The 18284-nt window shown below is 33.2% G+C and overlaps 7 protein-coding genes across 9 annotated transcripts; 4 read left to right on the top strand and 3 right to left on the bottom strand.

Annotated features, from left to right (window-relative positions):
* The first annotated feature begins 1651 nt into the window (after positions 1-1651).
* LOC103845409 (probable histone H2A.7) lies at positions 1652-2397 on the top strand. Its single transcript, XM_009122262.2, has 2 exons — positions 1652-1924; positions 1999-2397. Exons 1-2 carry the CDS (start codon positions 1715-1717, stop codon positions 2233-2235), a joined length of 447 nt encoding a protein of 148 aa, XP_009120510.1. The 5' UTR covers positions 1652-1714; the 3' UTR covers positions 2236-2397.
* An 88-nt stretch (positions 2398-2485) lies between these two features.
* On the top strand, positions 2486-3504 carry LOC103845408 (glycine-rich RNA-binding protein 3, mitochondrial). Its single transcript, XM_009122261.3, has 4 exons — positions 2486-2629; positions 2843-2911; positions 3009-3115; positions 3211-3504. Exons 1-4 carry the CDS (start codon positions 2530-2532, stop codon positions 3280-3282), a joined length of 348 nt encoding a protein of 115 aa, XP_009120509.1. The 5' UTR covers positions 2486-2529; the 3' UTR covers positions 3283-3504.
* Positions 3505-3769: 265 nt separating this feature from the next.
* Positions 3770-5046, top strand: LOC103845407 (40S ribosomal protein S15a). Of its 3 annotated transcripts, none has more exons than XM_009122259.3 (4): positions 3770-3888; positions 4139-4288; positions 4361-4521; positions 4705-5046. In XM_009122259.3, the coding sequence occupies exons 2-4, from the start codon at positions 4156-4158 to the stop codon at positions 4801-4803; spliced, it is 393 nt and encodes a 130-aa protein (XP_009120507.1). In that variant the 5' UTR covers positions 3770-3888; positions 4139-4155; the 3' UTR covers positions 4804-5046. The 3 variants fall into 3 exon arrangements, with proteins under 3 accessions (XP_009120507.1, XP_009120508.1, NP_001288842.1); XM_009122260.3 differs by having other exon boundaries at positions 3791-3936; positions 4705-5041; NM_001301913.1 differs by lacking the exon at positions 3770-3888 and having other exon boundaries at positions 4156-4288; positions 4705-4803.
* LOC103845405 (gibberellin-regulated protein 10) lies at positions 4913-11283 on the bottom strand. Its single transcript, XM_009122257.3, has 3 exons — positions 10407-11283; positions 8797-10314; positions 4913-5113 (listed from the first exon to the last, which is right to left on the bottom strand). Exons 1-2 carry the CDS (start codon positions 10492-10494, stop codon positions 10124-10126), a joined length of 279 nt encoding a protein of 92 aa, XP_009120505.1. The 5' UTR covers positions 10495-11283; the 3' UTR covers positions 4913-5113; positions 8797-10123.
* On the bottom strand, positions 5251-6372 carry LOC103845406 (gibberellin-regulated protein 10-like). Its single transcript, XM_009122258.3, has 2 exons — positions 5692-6372; positions 5251-5601 (listed from the first exon to the last, which is right to left on the bottom strand). The coding sequence occupies exons 1-2, from the start codon at positions 5777-5779 to the stop codon at positions 5411-5413; spliced, it is 279 nt and encodes a 92-aa protein (XP_009120506.1). The 5' UTR covers positions 5780-6372; the 3' UTR covers positions 5251-5410.
* Positions 11284-12465: 1182 nt separating the features above from the next.
* Positions 12466-14649, top strand: LOC103845404 (ras-related protein RABE1c). The gene is made up of 9 exons (XM_009122255.3): positions 12466-12814; positions 12917-12995; positions 13132-13204; positions 13286-13386; positions 13575-13640; positions 13726-13823; positions 13920-13982; positions 14079-14171; positions 14280-14649. The coding sequence occupies exons 2-9, from the start codon at positions 12923-12925 to the stop codon at positions 14361-14363; spliced, it is 651 nt and encodes a 216-aa protein (XP_009120503.1). The 5' UTR covers positions 12466-12814; positions 12917-12922; the 3' UTR covers positions 14364-14649.
* Positions 14650-15987: 1338 nt separating this feature from the next.
* Positions 15988-16798, bottom strand: LOC103845403 (zinc finger protein ZAT12). Its single transcript, XM_009122254.3, has one exon. The coding sequence runs from the start codon at positions 16707-16709 to the stop codon at positions 16227-16229; it is 483 nt and encodes a 160-aa protein (XP_009120502.2). The 5' UTR covers positions 16710-16798; the 3' UTR covers positions 15988-16226.
* Between the last annotated feature and the right edge of the window lie 1486 nt (positions 16799-18284).

Below are 18284 nucleotides of genomic sequence, written 5' to 3'. Positions count from 1 at the left end.
AAAAACGATCATTCTTTATATATACTGCAAAAAGAGAATGGCTTCAGTCCCCACAGCTTCATCAAAAACACATAACCTTAATTTTCTTTGCGGTTGGTGAGGTCTGCCAGAACCACTTTACCACAACCGTCAGATAATCTGATGAGTTAAGCCTCAATGCTTCTTTCCCAAGTTCCATTGCACATTGTAAGGGTCACCACCATGCATGCCTCCTCAGTACTTGCCTTACGTTGTTTGACTGTCCTCAAAGTATGCTCCTACATCCTTTATCCGCCTACGTTCTGGTTCATATGTTGATTTGTGATGGAAGCACATGTCAACAACACTACTCCCTGACATAACACTGCACTGCAAGTGTGTAGAAATAATAAGGTGATGAGCTGGTTTGGCCGTTAGAGTCAAGATCGAGTCTGTAAAAGGAAGTCTTCTTCTTCGTTGTGAACCTGGCTTGGATTTGGTTTGTAAAAGGATCTCAAGAGGTTGCTCTTGGGTTTGGGCTCAATCACGGTGATTGTAATCGTTCTACGTTCATCAATAATATCATACCTTGGCTCTATCATTCTGCTTCATGCAAAGTGATGCCTCCAGTCCACCATGACCATCAAACTCCATATAAAACACTTGATAATGAGAAGTTGAAAGATCAAATCTGAGCTGATAAGTCGTATATGAAGATGTGTTCATCCTCCATGGTTTCTCGGCCCAACAAAACTCTTTAAATGTCTAGTTGGGAAAAACTTACCGATGGGCTCTCAGATGGTAGTAGTTCCAAAACTCATGCCCTGATAATATAAAAATAGCATTGTTAATGTTACTACTCATAATATTCACTGAACAAACAACAATATTGCCCAACTAACTCAACAGAACAAATTACGATCAACAATTAAAATGACAATCAAGTCGTCCTTGTAACAATGTAACATTAAGAATTATTAACATCTTGATTAACGGTCTTAACCATATATCATACGCATTCACTTTTTCAAACAAAACCACAAGCTAAACATCTTAACTCGTATTGTCAAAAGGATTCTCAGTGGAAAGTATAAGAGAGATTCAACAATATTGTGCCACAAAAAAAAACGAAGCCAATATGAGCCCTCATGCAAAATTGATCATTACAAGTTTGTACCTCATATTTTAATTGTCGAATAAACATAAATTTCTAAGTATAGTAAATTAATCATACCTTTGGAAACTTATTAGCGGCTCTGAAATAATCAAGATACGTTAAAGCAATGAAGACTAAATAGAGCTGACACAAAAAAATAATTTTCTATAGTAAATTATTCTCTCTTTTTAGTATATGATAGATTTTGAAGTTTCATTGAACTATCCTAAAAAATCATATAAATACTTACAAATATCTAGTTTTTAGTTGCTAATTTTGTTTTGAAAATTTTGCTTAGTGCAAATTGCAAAATCTCTAGAGAAGTAGCTGTAAGCGCAAAACTTTCGGAACGAAGACAAAATAAAAAAATGGCGCCGTTTCAAGAGAAAAACATGAAAACGTTTCTGATTGGCTAATCCGCTAGTCACGAGGATCGCTATCTCATTTATTCTCTACCGTCGATAAGACTCAAATCTAACGAATACAAATCATCTTTCTTTCTTTCGTCCTCACTATAAAACCACACACACGACCGCGAACAAAAAAATCACAAATCTCATACCACTCTCCACTACAACAACAACAATCCAACTTGTCGCAATGGAAACCACGGGAAAAGTGAAGAAGGCTTTCGGAGGAAGAAAAGCCGGTGGCCCCAAGACCAAATCCGTCTCGAAATCGATCAAAGCCGGTCTCCAATTCCCGGTGGGAAGAATCACTCGTTTCCTGAAGAAAGGACGTTACGCACAGAGGCTCGGTGGTGGAGCTCCGGTTTACATGGCCGCCGTTCTCGAGTACCTCGCCGCAGAAGTAAGTTTTCTTCACTCAGATCTGATTTGCTTACAGTGTCAATCATTTGCTGATTTGAACTATTTGTAATTCAGGTTCTGGAGCTTGCTGGTAACGCTGCGAGAGACAACAAGAAGTCGAGAATCATCCCGAGGCATCTTCTTTTGGCGATTAGGAACGATGAAGAGCCGGGGAAGCTTCTCAGTGGAGTCACGATCGCTCACGGTGGTGTCTTGCCCAACATTAACTCTGTTCTTTTGCCTAAGAAGTCTGCTAAGTCGTCCGAGGATGCTGCACCCAAGTCGCCTGGCAAATCTCCCAAGAAGGCTTAATCATCTCGACGTTACTTGAATTCACCAGTTTAGTTATGTGTTTGGTTACTTTGTGAGGGGACGGACTATGTAGAAAACTTTTTTAGTTATGTAATTTGGATTTGAGTTCTCTTCAGATCCAATTTTATCCTAGTAACGATTTATAAATCATTTGGACTAAAAGCACCGCAACTTTTGTTACCCAACGCAAAAAAAAAAAAAAACTTACCGCAACAGAGTGAGTAAAATTTATTTCGTTTAGTCACCTCACTGTTTCTCTTCCTAGCTGAGCTAATCGTTCGAAGACACTATCAAATGTTCCTTACTAGATTATCTCATCGTGTTTGTTATTTAGCATCGCCATTACGATGTATAGCATCTCGAGGTTCTTGTTCTTCAAAATTATTCGTTGGAGGTATATCTGTCGATGTTCTATTTAATCGCTTCCTGATTAATAATGTATTTAATCGTTATGTTTGTAAATGGACCCATTTGGTTGTTTTAGACAACTGTATGGCCTTAGGACAGAAAATAGTTTTAGTTACTAACCCATGATACAAAGTGCACTCTAAGTGTTCGATTATATGCGTGAGAGAAACACTGAATGTGTAAATACACACCACTGCAGGGCTTAACTACGACACAAATGAACCTGTTTTGAAGAATGAGTCTGAAAAATACGGTCAAGTTATAAATGGTATAATAAATCTGTTAGTTTTATTTGCAAAATTTACTCTATGGATAAACAAATGGCATTTACTGAGTTTTGTTTCGGTTGAATGTGAAAAGTACAGTGAGAGTAATATGCGATCACGTGAGCGGCAAGTCAAAAGGCTATGGATTTGTGCTATTTGATTCAGAAGAAGCAGCTGCAAGTGCCTTAGCTTCCATGAACAATCAGGTTTGTTACACTAAACTGAGTCAAACAGAAATCTTTTTTACTTTTTAGTATATATAGATGTGTGCTGACTTGCCTTTGTTCTGCCTTTTGGTCAGTTACTCGAAGGCAGACAGATTAGAGTTGAATATGCTCGTCCTAAAGGAGGTTTAGATCAGAATCCGAATTAATTCTAGATTTCTCAACGCAACTGAAACTTTAGATATGCTGGTGAAGCACCACCATAACTCAGGGAAACTGCATTCACTCTTTCCATTTGTAACAGTGTAGAACTCAATAATCTTTTTGGTGAAGAGTCTTAAGTCGTCTATGTAACGACTGTGTGTGTCCTCTTCTAAGATTTGTTACTGTCCTCATATTCGTTGTTGGTGCTTGTTCTTCCTTCTCAGCTTCTACAAATCTTAATCAATCATTAACAACCTGAAAACAGACAAATGCGAAGCTCCGACCATTTTTGAATTGCATAAACACACCAATCTTGGTTATACTCTTAATACATTTTATAGAACGGAGTTTACATACGACACCAATCTTTGTTAAGAGTGAGTGAAGAGAATTGGATTGGTAAAGAGCGAGGTTTTTCAAAAGGCCCAATAACATCCAATTGTGGTAGGCCCATTAAACTAAGCCTGGACTAGATCCATTAACCCCACTCTCAAAAGGTCTCACCAATAAAACCAAAAACCCTAGTTCACTAGTTGCATTTAGATTTAGTTCAACTTTGTTGCTTCGTCTCTAGCAGGAGAGTTTTGTGCGGCTGCCACTTCGATTTCAAGGTTAGACCAATTCTCCGATCTGTGTTCGTGTCTGCTCGATCGCATCATGTAAATTATCTTCTAAGATTCTCTTAGTTTCGAAATTTTGAGCTCGATTGATAATTAGGATCACACATACACTTAGATGTATTGAAATGTCTTTCTTATGTCCGAAGTGATTGTGTTTGGTTGTTGTGTATTAGTTATTTTGTTTTATCGATTAAGTTTTTTATTAAGCTCTGTATTAATTGTTTTTTAATTTTGATTCTAGTGTTTGAGCTTTGAAAGATGGTGAGAATCAGTGTGCTTAACGATGCTCTGAAGAGTATGTTCAATGCGGAGAAGAGAGGCAAGAGGCAGGTCATGATCAGGCCTTCGTCTAAGGTCATCATCAAGTTTCTCATTGTCATGCAGAAACACGGTATCTAACTTATATATTCATTTTCCTTTTGTTTTGTTTGGCTCAGCTGTTAAATTTTTCTTGAAATTGCAGGTTACATTGGCGAGTTCGAGTACGTTGATGACCACAGGTCTGGTAAGATTGTCGTTGAGCTCAATGGAAGACTGAACAAATGTGGTGTCATCAGTCCCCGTTTCGATGTCGGAGTTAAGGAGATCGAAGGTTGGACCGCTCGTCTTCTTCCTTCCAGACAGGTCTGTCTTTACTCTTGCGGTCTATGTTTTTGATTTGGGTCATATGACTAAATGAGAGCATCTAGGGATAACCCATGTTCTATATATCATATATAATGGTGAATTCAGTTGCTGTTGACTTATCTTAGCTTAGTTATGCTCTGTTTTGATGTATCTGACATCATTTTTGTTGTAATTGTGCAGTTTGGTTACATTGTTCTTACAACCTCCGCCGGTATCATGGACCACGAAGAGGCGAGGAGAAAGAATGTTGGTGGAAAAGTTCTTGGATTCTTTTACTGAAAAGGCAACAACTTCATGAGAAGGCTATACTTTTGCTTCTCCTTTTGGTGAGATGAGGAATTCGATTGAGCTCAAAGTTAAGAGGGTTGTAGACGTTTCTCTGTTTTTATCTTAGATGATTTTGTTTGTTTTCGGTTTTTGCTCGAAAGTTACTGAAGACATACAAAGTAGACAGTAATTTTCAATGAAAAACTTGCTTCTCTTGAGCCAATTATCTATCTAAGACATTTTATCTTCACTTCATGAGACTTGTGTCTTTTTGTTATTTTTACCATCATCTAGCTGAGGTTTGTTGTGATTGATAAAGCAACTTCTTCACCATTATCTTTTGTTCGTGAATCATGACTATTAATCCGATCTTGTCACTGTAATAAACTTTAGATTGTTTTGATTAACCTACTATATGTATACTTCATACATATATGTACACAACCTTCACCTCTAGTATTTAGTTAATTAAAATGATTTCGTTTATTATCAAGAGCTTTCACATCATCATACATAGGAATATATCAAACTCATTATTTCATGTGTCAACAACAATTGTAAATATTTATGTGTATAAAAAAGATATGATGTCTATGAGAGAATGATCTACAAGACATGTTCATGGACATTTGGGTTGGCCTTTGGAGTTCTTCATATCGCGGTAACAAGGACACTCATCTTTGTGTCCATAAGTGCCTGAAGGAACACAATGATCATCACACTTCTCGCAACATATATTGCAATACTTGAGACACCGATCTTGTCTTCCGGCCTTTGAACATCTCGCATTGCATTTTCCATTGCATGATGCTAATTCATGTATAATTCCAAATATAAATCTAGACAGTGAGATTCAAATAAATATTTATCTAAATAATGAAATGATTTATGTATACTTACATGAATCTGCGTTTGAAAGCATAAACAAAGAAGATGAGAGTAGAAGAGAGATCACGAAGAATTGAACGGTAGCCAACTTCATCTTCATTCTTGGCGAGGTTGATTCTTTAAAAAAAAAAATTGCTTCGATAAAGGTTTGCAACTTTGAGAAGAGTTTGGGAAGATGAAGAAACAAAACTGAAAGCTTGCACACAATGCAAATGAACCTGATTGTTTGGAATGAGAGAAATGAGGCTACAAAAAGGAGTTATTTATAGTGAAAAAATATCAGCGTAGGTGAAATGTTTGACTAATATTAAGCCTCAGTTCAAAAAAAAAATGTTTAAATATTTGGATACTATTCCAAGTAAATTAAATGTTGACTATGACTTATATTTGGATTGTTAACTTGGTAAATATTATTTAGATATCTAAAGTTTCCATATATTGTTGACAATTAAGGGTATGTTTTTAATGGAAAAAGGAAGCGGAAATCTATTCTATTAAAATAGAAGTCATAATCTCGTTTCATATGTGATTTTTAAGTTGAACCATTATTAAGAAATTTTATTAAATATATTTAATAAAACTAATAATATATATAATATTTGAAATAATTTAATCATAATATTTTTATATTTTTTCATTAAACTATAAATATATATATAAATATTCAACATTTCTAAAAACTTGTTTAAAAAGATTTCAACAAAATTTTAATTTTCAAAAATTATATGTCAATATTTTCACTAATTTCGTAATTAGTGTTGAAATATAATTATAAATTAATATATTTATTTATCATTTATAAAATCAAAAATAAATATTATATCATATTTTTTTCTATTATATGATCACAATCAATCATATTAAAAGAAAATTATTATGCTGATCTAAATATTTTAACAATATTGGTGAAGATGGTTTCGGAACCAGAGAAATGACCAGTTTTTGAAGCTTATTTGGAAGACCTCAAGATTTTGAAGGATAGTTTTAGCAGCTCACAAATCATTCATATTTCGCGGACGCAAAATAAAAAGGCGGACAGCCTAGCACGGAGTGCGAGGAGACAATCTTCTTTCGTTGTCCATATGGATGCAGAGCTACCCACTTGGTTTTCAGAGTCTATATGAATCTCTGTGTTGTTGTACAAAAAAACAAAATTTAACGATATCATAATTTTTAAAACGTTTATGTAAATATTTTCACTAATTTTGTAATTAGCAATGAACTATTATTATGCATTAATATATATACAATTATTGTTTATAAAATTAAAAAAAAATATCCTACTTTTATCTATTTTATAATCATAATCCATTATATTAAATTGATAGATTTATAAATTTTATTTTCATAAACATAAAATATTTATGTTGTTTTATAACGCTGATCTATTATGACATTACATTTATGAAAAATATTACATAGATGATTCAACAACCGACCATAGTACTTATCTTACGAAGATCTACGCCTAACTGCATCATCTGAGCCGTCCTATGAAGATTCATTTAAGACCATATTTACTTGCATCATATTGAAGATCTCTTGTAAGCCTTTCGTATGTAGTCTTTATTAATAAATCGCTTTCTTCGAGACTTGAGACCTGAATTTCCTGTAATCTGCAAAAAATTGCGTAGTCTGGGATTCGAACCCAAGACCTAGGTGTAGAAGCCTTTAAACCTTAACCAGTAAGCTACCGTGCTTCCACAGAACAGCCTAACATTAGTAGACTACAATACATGTATAAAAATTAACATATCTTAAATTTTTTTACATACAATAATATATTATGTAAAATGAATAGACATAAAAATATTACTAAAAGAAAATCCAGTTTTGAAGGGCGACTAAAAATTTAACATAACTTAAATACAAAATAATTTTCAAATATGTTTTTTCATGCACATATTAATTTGTTTAATAACTAAATGAAAATACAACAAGATAAATATATAATAAAAAACAAAAAATACATGTGACGGTTTAAAACAATTGATTATTTATGACATGTAAACTATAGATTGTTGTATTTGAAATAGTTATATAAACATTTAAATATATGATTAAAATTTTAAAATATATATCACTAATTATATAAAATAAATATATATGCATATAAAACTGAAAATAACACCTTCGCGGTTGTGGAGATCAAGATCTAGTTTTTATTAAAATTAATACTTGGAGACTAACCAAGTAATTTTTTCGTCTATTTTTTTTTAAAAAAATTCAATACTATCTGTCAAATACAATAACATAACATGTTATAAGATATATCACATCAAAGAAACAAAACAAGCTTTTGAAATAATCTTACCCATAGAAAATATGATCTGAGAAATATGCTCCGAAAGTGGGTTGGATGATGACAGTACATTAATATCAAAATGATCTTGTTTTACGCTTTTTAACAATTCAAGTGCTTTCTCACATTACAACATGTTCAAATCAAACCTTTATTACCTACACGATAAAAGTTCTTGAAATAGAAATATATCTTATCTTTGGTTAAAACTGTTCTGGAAGAGATTACTTCCAAAAAATACTCTAGAATCCATTACAACAAAAATCGAAACAAATCGAATATAATTCTTATTATAAAAACCGGCGAAATGAAAAATCCCCGAAAACTTAGAGAAAAACAACCAGAATAAAATCATAATACTAAAAAAAGAAAAAAGAAAAAAAAAACTATTAGAATAGAAATAATGTTGGTGGCAAAGTTCTTGGTTTCTTTTACTGAAAAGGCAACAACTTCAAGAGAATCTTCTTTGCCCTGTCAATACTTCTGCTTCTCCTTATGGTGAGATGATGAATTCGATTGAGCTCAGAGCTAAGAGGGCAGTAGACGTTTTTCCTCTTGTTTTCCTAGATAATTTTGTTTGTTTTGGGTTTGCGCAAAAGTTTCTGAAGACTTTCAAAGTAGACAGTAATTTTCAATAAACTTTTTTTTCTTTAGCCAGTTATCTATCTAAGACATTTTATCTTCACTTCCGGAGACTTGTGTCTTTTTGTTAATGTTTGCCATCTTCTAGCCGTGGTGTGTTGTTGTGACTCATAAATAATATATCGCAATTGACTTACATGTCACGCCATATTGCAAACGTGTTACATCGAGACTCAAGACCATAGTAAAGCAAACTTCTCCACCATCCTGTTTCGATGGTTCGTGAATACCTTTAATTAATGTTTGCAGTTTTTGAATTAGTTTTTAGCCTTTTTTTTAAAAAACCATTTCTAGACGATCAAACTTTTAAAGAAATAGATTCAGATTACAGAAACTAGTTTTTTTTTTCAAATAACTGTCTTTTCTATAAAAAAACTAAAATCCAAGTTTTTATGATTTTTTTCAAAATCTAACGGCAGTTTCTCAATTGTTTCCTTTTTAATTAATTTTTTGCAATATTTATGCACTAACACAGGAAAACAAATAAAACAGTAACTACTATAAGCAAATAAGATTCAGTAAAAAGCATTGGTTTAGTATATATAATACAAAAATAAATTTCTAATAAGAACATTTCTAAAACTTGTCAATAAAATAAAATTAATTATTTAAATTTTACTTTTATGTAAAGTTTATATGTTTTGTTAATAATCTATTGGTATTATTTATTGAAAATTTGTGATATAATCCTTTAGTAATTTAAGTTTGTTTTAAAAAATAAATTTATAAGTTAAATTTTTTAAAAAATAACAGAAAAATAAAAGAAAACATTAATCAAATTTTAGAAAAATAAAAATCTAGAAAACAAAATTTAAAATTTCAAAAAAAAAACTAAAAGAAAAACCAAAATACAATATTTTTAGTTTTGTTGTTTACAAAAATTTACAACTATTTTTAATACAAATAAAAAAATTCATGATCCAACTTACGTAAGTTTTTTTTAACTAATCAACACATGTTAATTGTTGACAATAGCATTTCTTTTTTTGTCATCTATTTTTTATATTTTTTTCAGAATAAACATGTTACTATTATTAATATTTTCATTTTATTAATTGAAATAAATAAAAACCAAAAACTAAAATCTAAAACAACTATTCATGTTTTTTCAAAAAACTAAAATCCACTACAAATACAAAAACCAAAAACTAAAAACTAAAATAGAAAAAGCAAAAACTAAAGGCCAAAACCTAAAACCAAAATCTAAAAACTAGCAAAACAATTATCACCTTAATTTGAACTTGTCACGGTAATAAACTTTTGATACAATATATTGTTTTCATTAACCTACTATATATGTATACTTCATACATATATATGTACACAAACTTCACCTTTAGTATATAACTAATTATAATTATTTCGTTTATTGTCAGGAGCTTTCACATTTTTCATACATAGGAATATATGAAACTCATTATTTCATGTGTCAACAACAATTGTAAATATTTGTGTGTATAAAGATATGATGTCTATGAGAGGATGATCTTCAAGACATGTTCAAGGACATTTAGGTTCGCCTTTGGAGTTCTTCATATCGCGGTAACAAGGACACTCATCTTTGTTTCCATAAGTGCCTGAAGGAACACAATGATCATCACACTTCTCGCAACATATATTGCAATACTTGAGACACCGATCTTGTCTTCCGGCCTTTGAACATCTCGCATTGCATTTTCCATTGCATGGTGCTAGTTCATGTATCATTCCAAATATAAATCTAGACAGTGAGATTCAAATAAATATTTATCTAAATAATGAAATGAATTATTTATATACTTACATGAATCTGCGTTTGAAAGCGTAAACAAAGAAGATGAGAGGAGAAGAGAGATAATGAAGAATTGAAGGACAACCAACTTCATCTTCATTCTTAGGGAGGTTGATTCTTCTTTTTAAAATTATTTGCTTCGATAAAGGTTTGCAACTTTGAGAAGAGTTTAGGAAGGTGAAAAAACAAAACTGAAAGCTTGCACACAATGAAAATGAACTGATTGTTTGGAATGAGCGAAGTGAGGCTACAAAAAGGAGTTATTTATAGTGAAAAATATTATGGTAGGTGAAATGCATGTTATCTATTGTGTATTTAATAAAACAACTATAAACTATGTATTTCATAATTTAGATTGACACTATATCACGTTTTAACATTCTTAAAGGTTAAATATTTTGGACACTATTGTTAAAACATATTTTAAATACAATTTTAAAAGTTTATAACTCTTTGCTGACAAAAAACAAAGTTTTTAATTCTTCGTATATTGAGATTCCCATAAATTGTTAACATGTGGGATCTTATCAAAACAAATACTCAGATGCTATTCCAAGTAAATTACATGTTGACTTATATTTGAGTTGTTAACTTGGTAAATATAATTTAAATATCTCAAGCTTCCATATACTGTTAAAGATAATAATTAATAGATTTGGTTTGAAGAGTCTATTATTTTCATCGTTGCGTGCCGTAATCTAAATGTGTTACACAATATTACAGTCGTTATAATGAAATTAGATACGTGTATACACATCAAATGATTATTATCTTTCTTAAATGAGAGATACGAACGCACAATGTCGTTCACGTTGAGCGACCATCGCGTTAAAGCTATAACAAGAGTGGCACACCGCACACGTAATAGGAACCTAAAGGCAGTGGAACTTCCAGAGAACTCTCAATTCTACTAACATTGTTATATTCAATATTTTATCAAAAAATATAGAAAAGTTGGAAGATAAACACTCCAGGAGAATGTATTGGTTGTTTTTAACGTAGTGCATCTATACTTATCTCACACTTTAGGATGTCAACCAAAACGAAAACACTACATGGGAGTCCTATTCAGTGGCGGAGCCAGTGTGCTATGAGGGGTGTCAATTGACCCATGTCAATTTTTGCAAAAACAAAAATTTACTTGTATTTTCAAAGAAAAATCTGGTGAATTTAGCCTATTGACCCTTGCAAAATACATTTGTTATCATATTGACCCCTCTAAAATAAAATTTTGCCTCCGCCACTGGTCCTATTATAAGATCACGAATTCATGATCAGTTAAAACGAAACTGATAGACCACCGACTTAGCACTATATTTATGAAGTGACACTTCATTATATATCGTCCTTATATGATTCTTGTCCGATAGGCTGACAAATGTGATGGATTCAACTTCATTATATAAATATATATATTTTGGTAAAACGGTTCTCTCGGTACTTAAACTCTTTAGCAATATGTTTTGTATGCATGCTTACATAATTATATACAAATTAAGATTACTATATTTATGTTTTTATATATTTGTTCCTTATAAAACTCCCATCCATCTTATATTTTCAATTGTTTAAGAAGTATAAGTCGCGTTTCTTCACTTTATTATTTAGATGGTCTCTCTAACAAATCACATACAGGTGTGTGTGTGTGTCATGTCCAGATATATTTAATTTACTGAAAATTTAGTAAAAAGTAATTCAATCCGTATCAAAAATAATACATATTTTATAATTTTTATATTTTTTAATAAAATATATTAAAACTTAGTCATAAATACATAGTTTTTTTTTTGTAAATTTATATTTCCTATATTTTCAAATTAATAAAACTTTTAAAAAATACAATTAATATTTTCGAACTCAATAATTTTTTATTATTAGTTTAACAAAATTTACTATCTTTTTGAAACAAAAATTTTCTCAACAATATTCATCTTTTTGAAACGGAGTGAATATTTGACAGTCACAAAATCCACAGTAAATTTTCAATTCTTTTTGTCCCTTAAGAGTAGCTTATAAGCATATCTCCACTTAACCCAAGTTGCATCTGCTTTCTTATCGTTTGCAGCACTTGTAACAACACTCTCTTTCCTTGGTGGGATCCTTCATAAATTTATGGAATCACCAAGAATCACGCCACGTGTCTAATTCAGGTTGGCTCTGCAATTCGTAAATCGAAAGAGGCCCATAAGGCTTCATACTTTCTGGGCCTCTCTTCGCGGCGGTTTCGAGTTCTAAATTACGCCGGATGTAATATCGTGCACGCGAAGAAGAAGGGCGTATAATAACAAACAAGCAAGCGAAAGCAAAAGACAAATTAAAAATCCGGGCAGGCGTACTTTAGCCGTCCGCCATTTCCATCGCTCTCTTCTCTCTGCTCATCACTGTAACGAAGGCCTCTCTCCTCTGCATCATTTGATCTGGTAAAAGCATTCTTCGCGATCTACTCTTAAGTTTCTTTTCATTTCTGATCTCCGAATCAATTTGATCTCTGACCTCTGAGTTTTTTTTTTCCTCATATTTAGATTTCGATGGCTGCACCACCTGCTAGGGCTAGAGCCGATTACGATTACCTCATCAAGCTTCTCCTTATCGGTGACAGCGGTACGTATTCGAATCAAATTTAATTTTCAATTGCAAAATCTCGAACTCAGTCGTGTTGAAGCATCTCTGAAAATTTGTTTAAGGATCGTTCTGTATGTGTTTAGATCTCTGTAGATTAAAGGGTTGATTGTTGCAGGTGTTGGTAAAAGTTGTTTGCTTTTGAGGTTCTCTGATGGCTCTTTCACCACTAGCTTCATCACCACCATTGGGTTTGTGTTTCCTCAACCATGTTCAAGTGATTAGAGTAACTGTGATGTGTTTTTAGTTATCATGTGGTTCTTCTGATGCAGGATTGATTTTAAGATAAGGACTATTGAGCTTGATGGCAAACGCATCAAGCTTCAGATTTGGGATACTGCTGGTCAAGAACGTTTCCGAACCATCACCACTGGTGAGTCTTCTTTTCATATGAGCCGCTTAGCTCTCCACTGGAAATTGAATTAAAAAGGATATGTTTTTAGTTTGTGCATGCATTCTACTTAAACGTTATGGCTGATGCTGGTGTAAACTGAAAAGCCTCTTTTGTTGCAACACTAGTTTGCAGAGTTTGTGTTGACCTCTTTTTTAATGCTTTTGCAGCTTATTACCGAGGGGCAATGGGGATTTTGCTGGTGTATGATGTCACTGACGAGTCATCCTTCAACAGTAAACTTTCTTATGTCTACAACTAACATCTTTGATTTTTACATTCCTGCTTTGTTCTGGACCTGTTTTCTTGACCTTATTGCAGACATTAGGAACTGGATTCGTAACATTGAACAGCACGCTTCGGATAATGTCAACAAGATCTTGGTAGGCAACAAAGCCGATATGGACGAGAGCAAGAGGGTACAGTACATTACAAGCGAGTTTCATCCTTTTTACAACTGCCTGATTCACGAGGTGATTAATAGCGTGTTTGGTGATTCTTTTTTTTTTTTTCAGGCTGTACCAAAAGCAAAGGGTCAAGCACTTGCTGATGAATATGGGATCAAGTTCTTTGAAACGGTAAGCCAAACATTGTCTCATGAGAACAACTTAGACTAACTACATTGGTCGTATTTATTTGCTTACAGTAAGCTAATAGGTCATTTTACATGACAGAGTGCAAAAACAAATTTAAATGTGGAAGAAGTTTTCTTCTCGATTGCAAAGGACATTAAGCAGAGACTCACAGATACTGACTCCAGGGCAGAGGTTATTAAATTACTTTGTTACATTCTCCTTACTGCATTTCTTTCACTTGTGCAAAAGTAGTTTAAGACCTTGTTTCTGTTTTTCACAACTCCATAATTTTTATTGCAGCCTTCGACGATTAAGATCGGCCAAACAGACAAGGCAGCTGGAGCTGGTCAGGCTACGCAGAAGTCTGCATGCTGTGGAACTTAAAAAAGTCGCAAAATTTCTGAATGTGAGGTGAGTGAAGTGAAAAAGAAAAACAGATCGATCTTGGGTGCTTTTGTAGTTCTTTTTACTTTGATGATTTGGGTTTAAGTTGGCATTCTTAGCTTGTTTATGATGGTAATAGAATCTTGAAGAAATCGTTCGTTCGTTCGTTCTCAGATAGATTCGATCTCTGAAGTTGATTCTGTGGCTTAATTGTTTAAACTCAAATCTCGTTGTTGTCTTTTGCTTTCTCTGTTACATCATCAATTCTTAAAGCTTTTCCCTTTTAGCTCACTTACTAAAAGAAAAGTTTTACACCCGGTGTGTCTCTCAGATGCGTACGCGTTAAGCACCTTTGCATGATTAGAATAGAACTAGAGTATTGTTAATCATTCAGAGATAACCAGATCCATTGATGACACCTCGAAGCTCCTGAATTTTAGTATGTTTCAATGCAATTTTACAAACCAAGACTTCATGTAAAAATCTTTGTTTTTCAGAATATTGCTTCAGTTTTTGTTTTGTTTTCTGTTTTTTCAAGGCATAAGAAGCCAAAAATCACATGATCTGATGTTACGGTTACCACGAAGCTTATCTTACGCGTGTGATGTGACGTCTAATCCTGACCGTTCATCTCTTTAAGAGTTGTCCGCCCAAACTACCTTCCTTCTTTCTATTTGATGTCAGAAGTGACTCTTCCAAGTGAGAATTGACCACTCTTATCTTGCGTTAGAGCATCAACATCGTTGTTACGGATTTTTATAACTTAAAACTCTCAAAATATATATAGCAAATTATATTAATATTTAGTTTGAAAATATTTTGAGAACTAAAAACCTATAAGTGACTAAATCTGAATAATATATATTCTTAGTGTTTGTTTTCAGTTTTACCAAATAAAGTTTTAATGAACAGAACCCAAGTAATTTGCTAAAACCCTCGATGGCTATTACGTGCGCTTCAAAGTCGCAAATTTCATTTGAAGATTAGCTTTCAACTATACGAAGTCTCACTTTCACCTGTCCCTAATTCTCCCTCTCAGAAATATTGGTGCTATCATCTCAAATTTTCCTTTTGAACTCTCAGTATAATTGTCTTCAGCTACAAATTCGTTTGATAACCTAATTACACATGCCCTAACTGTATATAATTTTAATTATATATTACCTTTTCTACTTATATACATATTGTGGGATAAAGCAACATGCATATGTGACCTTTTTTAGTTAGCACACCAAGTGTTTGAGTTTTCGCTAATTAAATCCACCTTCGAATGAATCATCTGCCTTGAATTTTCGCGTATGTTATTGTGTATTACTTTCTGGCAGGTCTTAGTTCGTATAGCTAGCTTAGAAATTTTCTCCAGACTCCAACTTCAGATATTTAGAGAGGGGTTAACACACAATCCTATAAATATCATGAAACCTTTATTTATCTTCTTCATTCAGGGAAAATAATTAAAGTCCTTTTGTGATTCCATATTGATAAGTCGATGCATGTACACATTCATTAGTGTTTCAAAAAAAAAGTGTTTCAAAAAGTACACACTCATTTTTATTTATATAATTCAGATTGTTATTATTCGTGGTTGGGGTAAATAGTAGCAAGATAAGTGTTGACAGTAAAGTACAAACTAAATAGCATGTGATACGCTTAAACTGAAAGATATCATATATAACAAATCTCCAATGCTAAGTAAAGTATATTTTCACCACGAAAGGAAATAAATTATACCCTATGAACGTTTCCTAAATCTGCAGATGTATATGTATGAATCTAAAATATTAAGGAAACAAATCAAAGAATGAGAGGAACTAATTAATATATCCAGGAAAAAAAGAACACAAAGGAAAAAGAAAAAACAAATCAACAAACAGGCCTTCCAAGTTCCAACTTGAGATTCAAATTCTCCACCATTCCCAAACTCAGATCCAGACAAGCCAACCTCCCACTGCTTGATTTCTTCAACGTCGTCAACGCCGCCTCCGACAGTAACTCGCGTGTAACCAACGCGCCGGCGCCGCCACTCTCGTTCCTGTGTCTCCTCATGTGTCCTCCTAGAGCTTGTCCCATGGGAAACTCCACTCCACATATCGGACAAGGATGGGAAGACGAAGCTTTCGTCTTCTTCATCAAACTAGAGAGATTCTCATTGTTAGGCTTCTTGTGGCTCGCACGGTGACCTCCCAACGCTTGAAACGAATGAAACTCCTTCAAACACGTCTTACATGTGAAAACGCGTTTTGCGCTTCCACCGTCAACGTTTTCTTGTCCGACCCTTGATAAGAGCATCAGACAGTTCGCCGCCGTAGTCTCCACCGTCGACTTGATCTCTGAAATAGCAACCATGTTTATGTTTTTCTGATGATAAAACGAAACAAATAGAATAAGATTTTTGAGTTTATGTGTTTGTGTGATAGTTGTTGATGTTGTGTTTGTGTCTGGTTGGGATCTATTTATAGATATCGAGTTGTGTGGACTGAAGACGTGTGTGAAAAGGACGAATATACCCTTGTGACTTGGTGGGTAAGGAAGTGGCTTGGAAGGAGTGTGGTACTATCGTAATTACGTGGAAAAACAAGGGGCAATGAAAGAAGATGCGGGTTGTGTGGTCACGTTTTGCGACACCGCGTAGCTTAGGAGACTGTATAATAAAAACGAAAGAGTCGTTTGGATGAGAATCTTCCTCGTGCTTTCTCGAACCTTTTTATTATTTTTAGATATTTTTATTACATAACTTAACTAAACTCTCAGTTTGGTCTTTTATTTACTACGCGCGGCGCGTGTTTTAATCAGCCGTCTTCTAGATATATTTAAATATTTTTAAAAAATCAACGCTTTCTAGATATTTTTAGAAGTATATATACAAAATATATATGGAACAAATCATGATATATACTTACTTAATTTTTTTTCAAGAGTTTTAAACATCAAAACTTTTTTTTTTTGGTAATGAGTTTGTATACTAAGTCTCTTTTATTTGGTTCCTACTTCCTAGGAATTTCTATTTACATTAATATAAATGGTAATCGGATTAACGTAACAAATAGAAAGGCGTTCTCTTTCTTTTTAGTAGAAAACAATTGTTTTTAGAAATTTCTTAAAAAATGAAATCCCAGCGAAGGCATGACACCACAAATATGCGTGAGACGTGCACGTTGAAAGAACGCGTGTGGAGTGGGGAGTAAGTGAGAGTAAATAGCGAGAGGATGTGTACGGAAACTTTTGGAAACGTGGGAAGCAAGTAGAAGAGATAAGAAAAAACAAAAAGATAGTGACGTAGCTCTTCTTCTAGTACCTTTTTCACGCGGTTCTAAACTTCGTTACTTGTATAAAACTCTTTATTCTTTATACCTTAATATTCTTGTTTTCACACACTCCCTCTCCTAATCCACAACTAGTCGATTGGTCAATTATAAAAGTCTATTAAACAGTTTAAATGATTAGACTAGTATGGCATGGTTGTTGAGTTATAGGAGTAACAACCAACTAACGTATAAAAGGATAAAACATATATGACCGACTTGTTTTGTTTTCTTTGGTTGACTATCTCTATCAGTTTTCCATTTTGCTTTGCACGCCAGATCATATGATAAATCAAAATGAAACTTATCTTTTTTGACAAAAGATTTATTATTTTTGCTTTTTTCTTTACGAAAAATTGATGCATGTAGGACAAATTCGCGCCAGATTTAGAAAGTAACTAATATTTACATTAGAAATGAATATATTACCCTATTTTAGTACATGACAGAAATTTAATCTCGAGAACTTAATCCATATCGCAACGTACGCATTGAATTAATAAGACCATGCACATCAGGGGCTTTAGACGGGTTCACGGGCCCGAGTTCTAAGGCCGGAGTGATTAAAAAACAATTAAAAATGGGTTTGTGTCGATGAAACGGGCCTTACGGTTGATCC

This window comes from Brassica rapa, chromosome A10, assembly GCF_000309985.2.
Source record: "Brassica rapa cultivar Chiifu-401-42 chromosome A10, CAAS_Brap_v3.01, whole genome shotgun sequence".
Classification (NCBI taxonomy): domain Eukaryota; kingdom Viridiplantae; phylum Streptophyta; class Magnoliopsida; order Brassicales; family Brassicaceae; genus Brassica; species Brassica rapa.
This window is presented reverse-complemented; position numbering and strand designations above follow the sequence as displayed.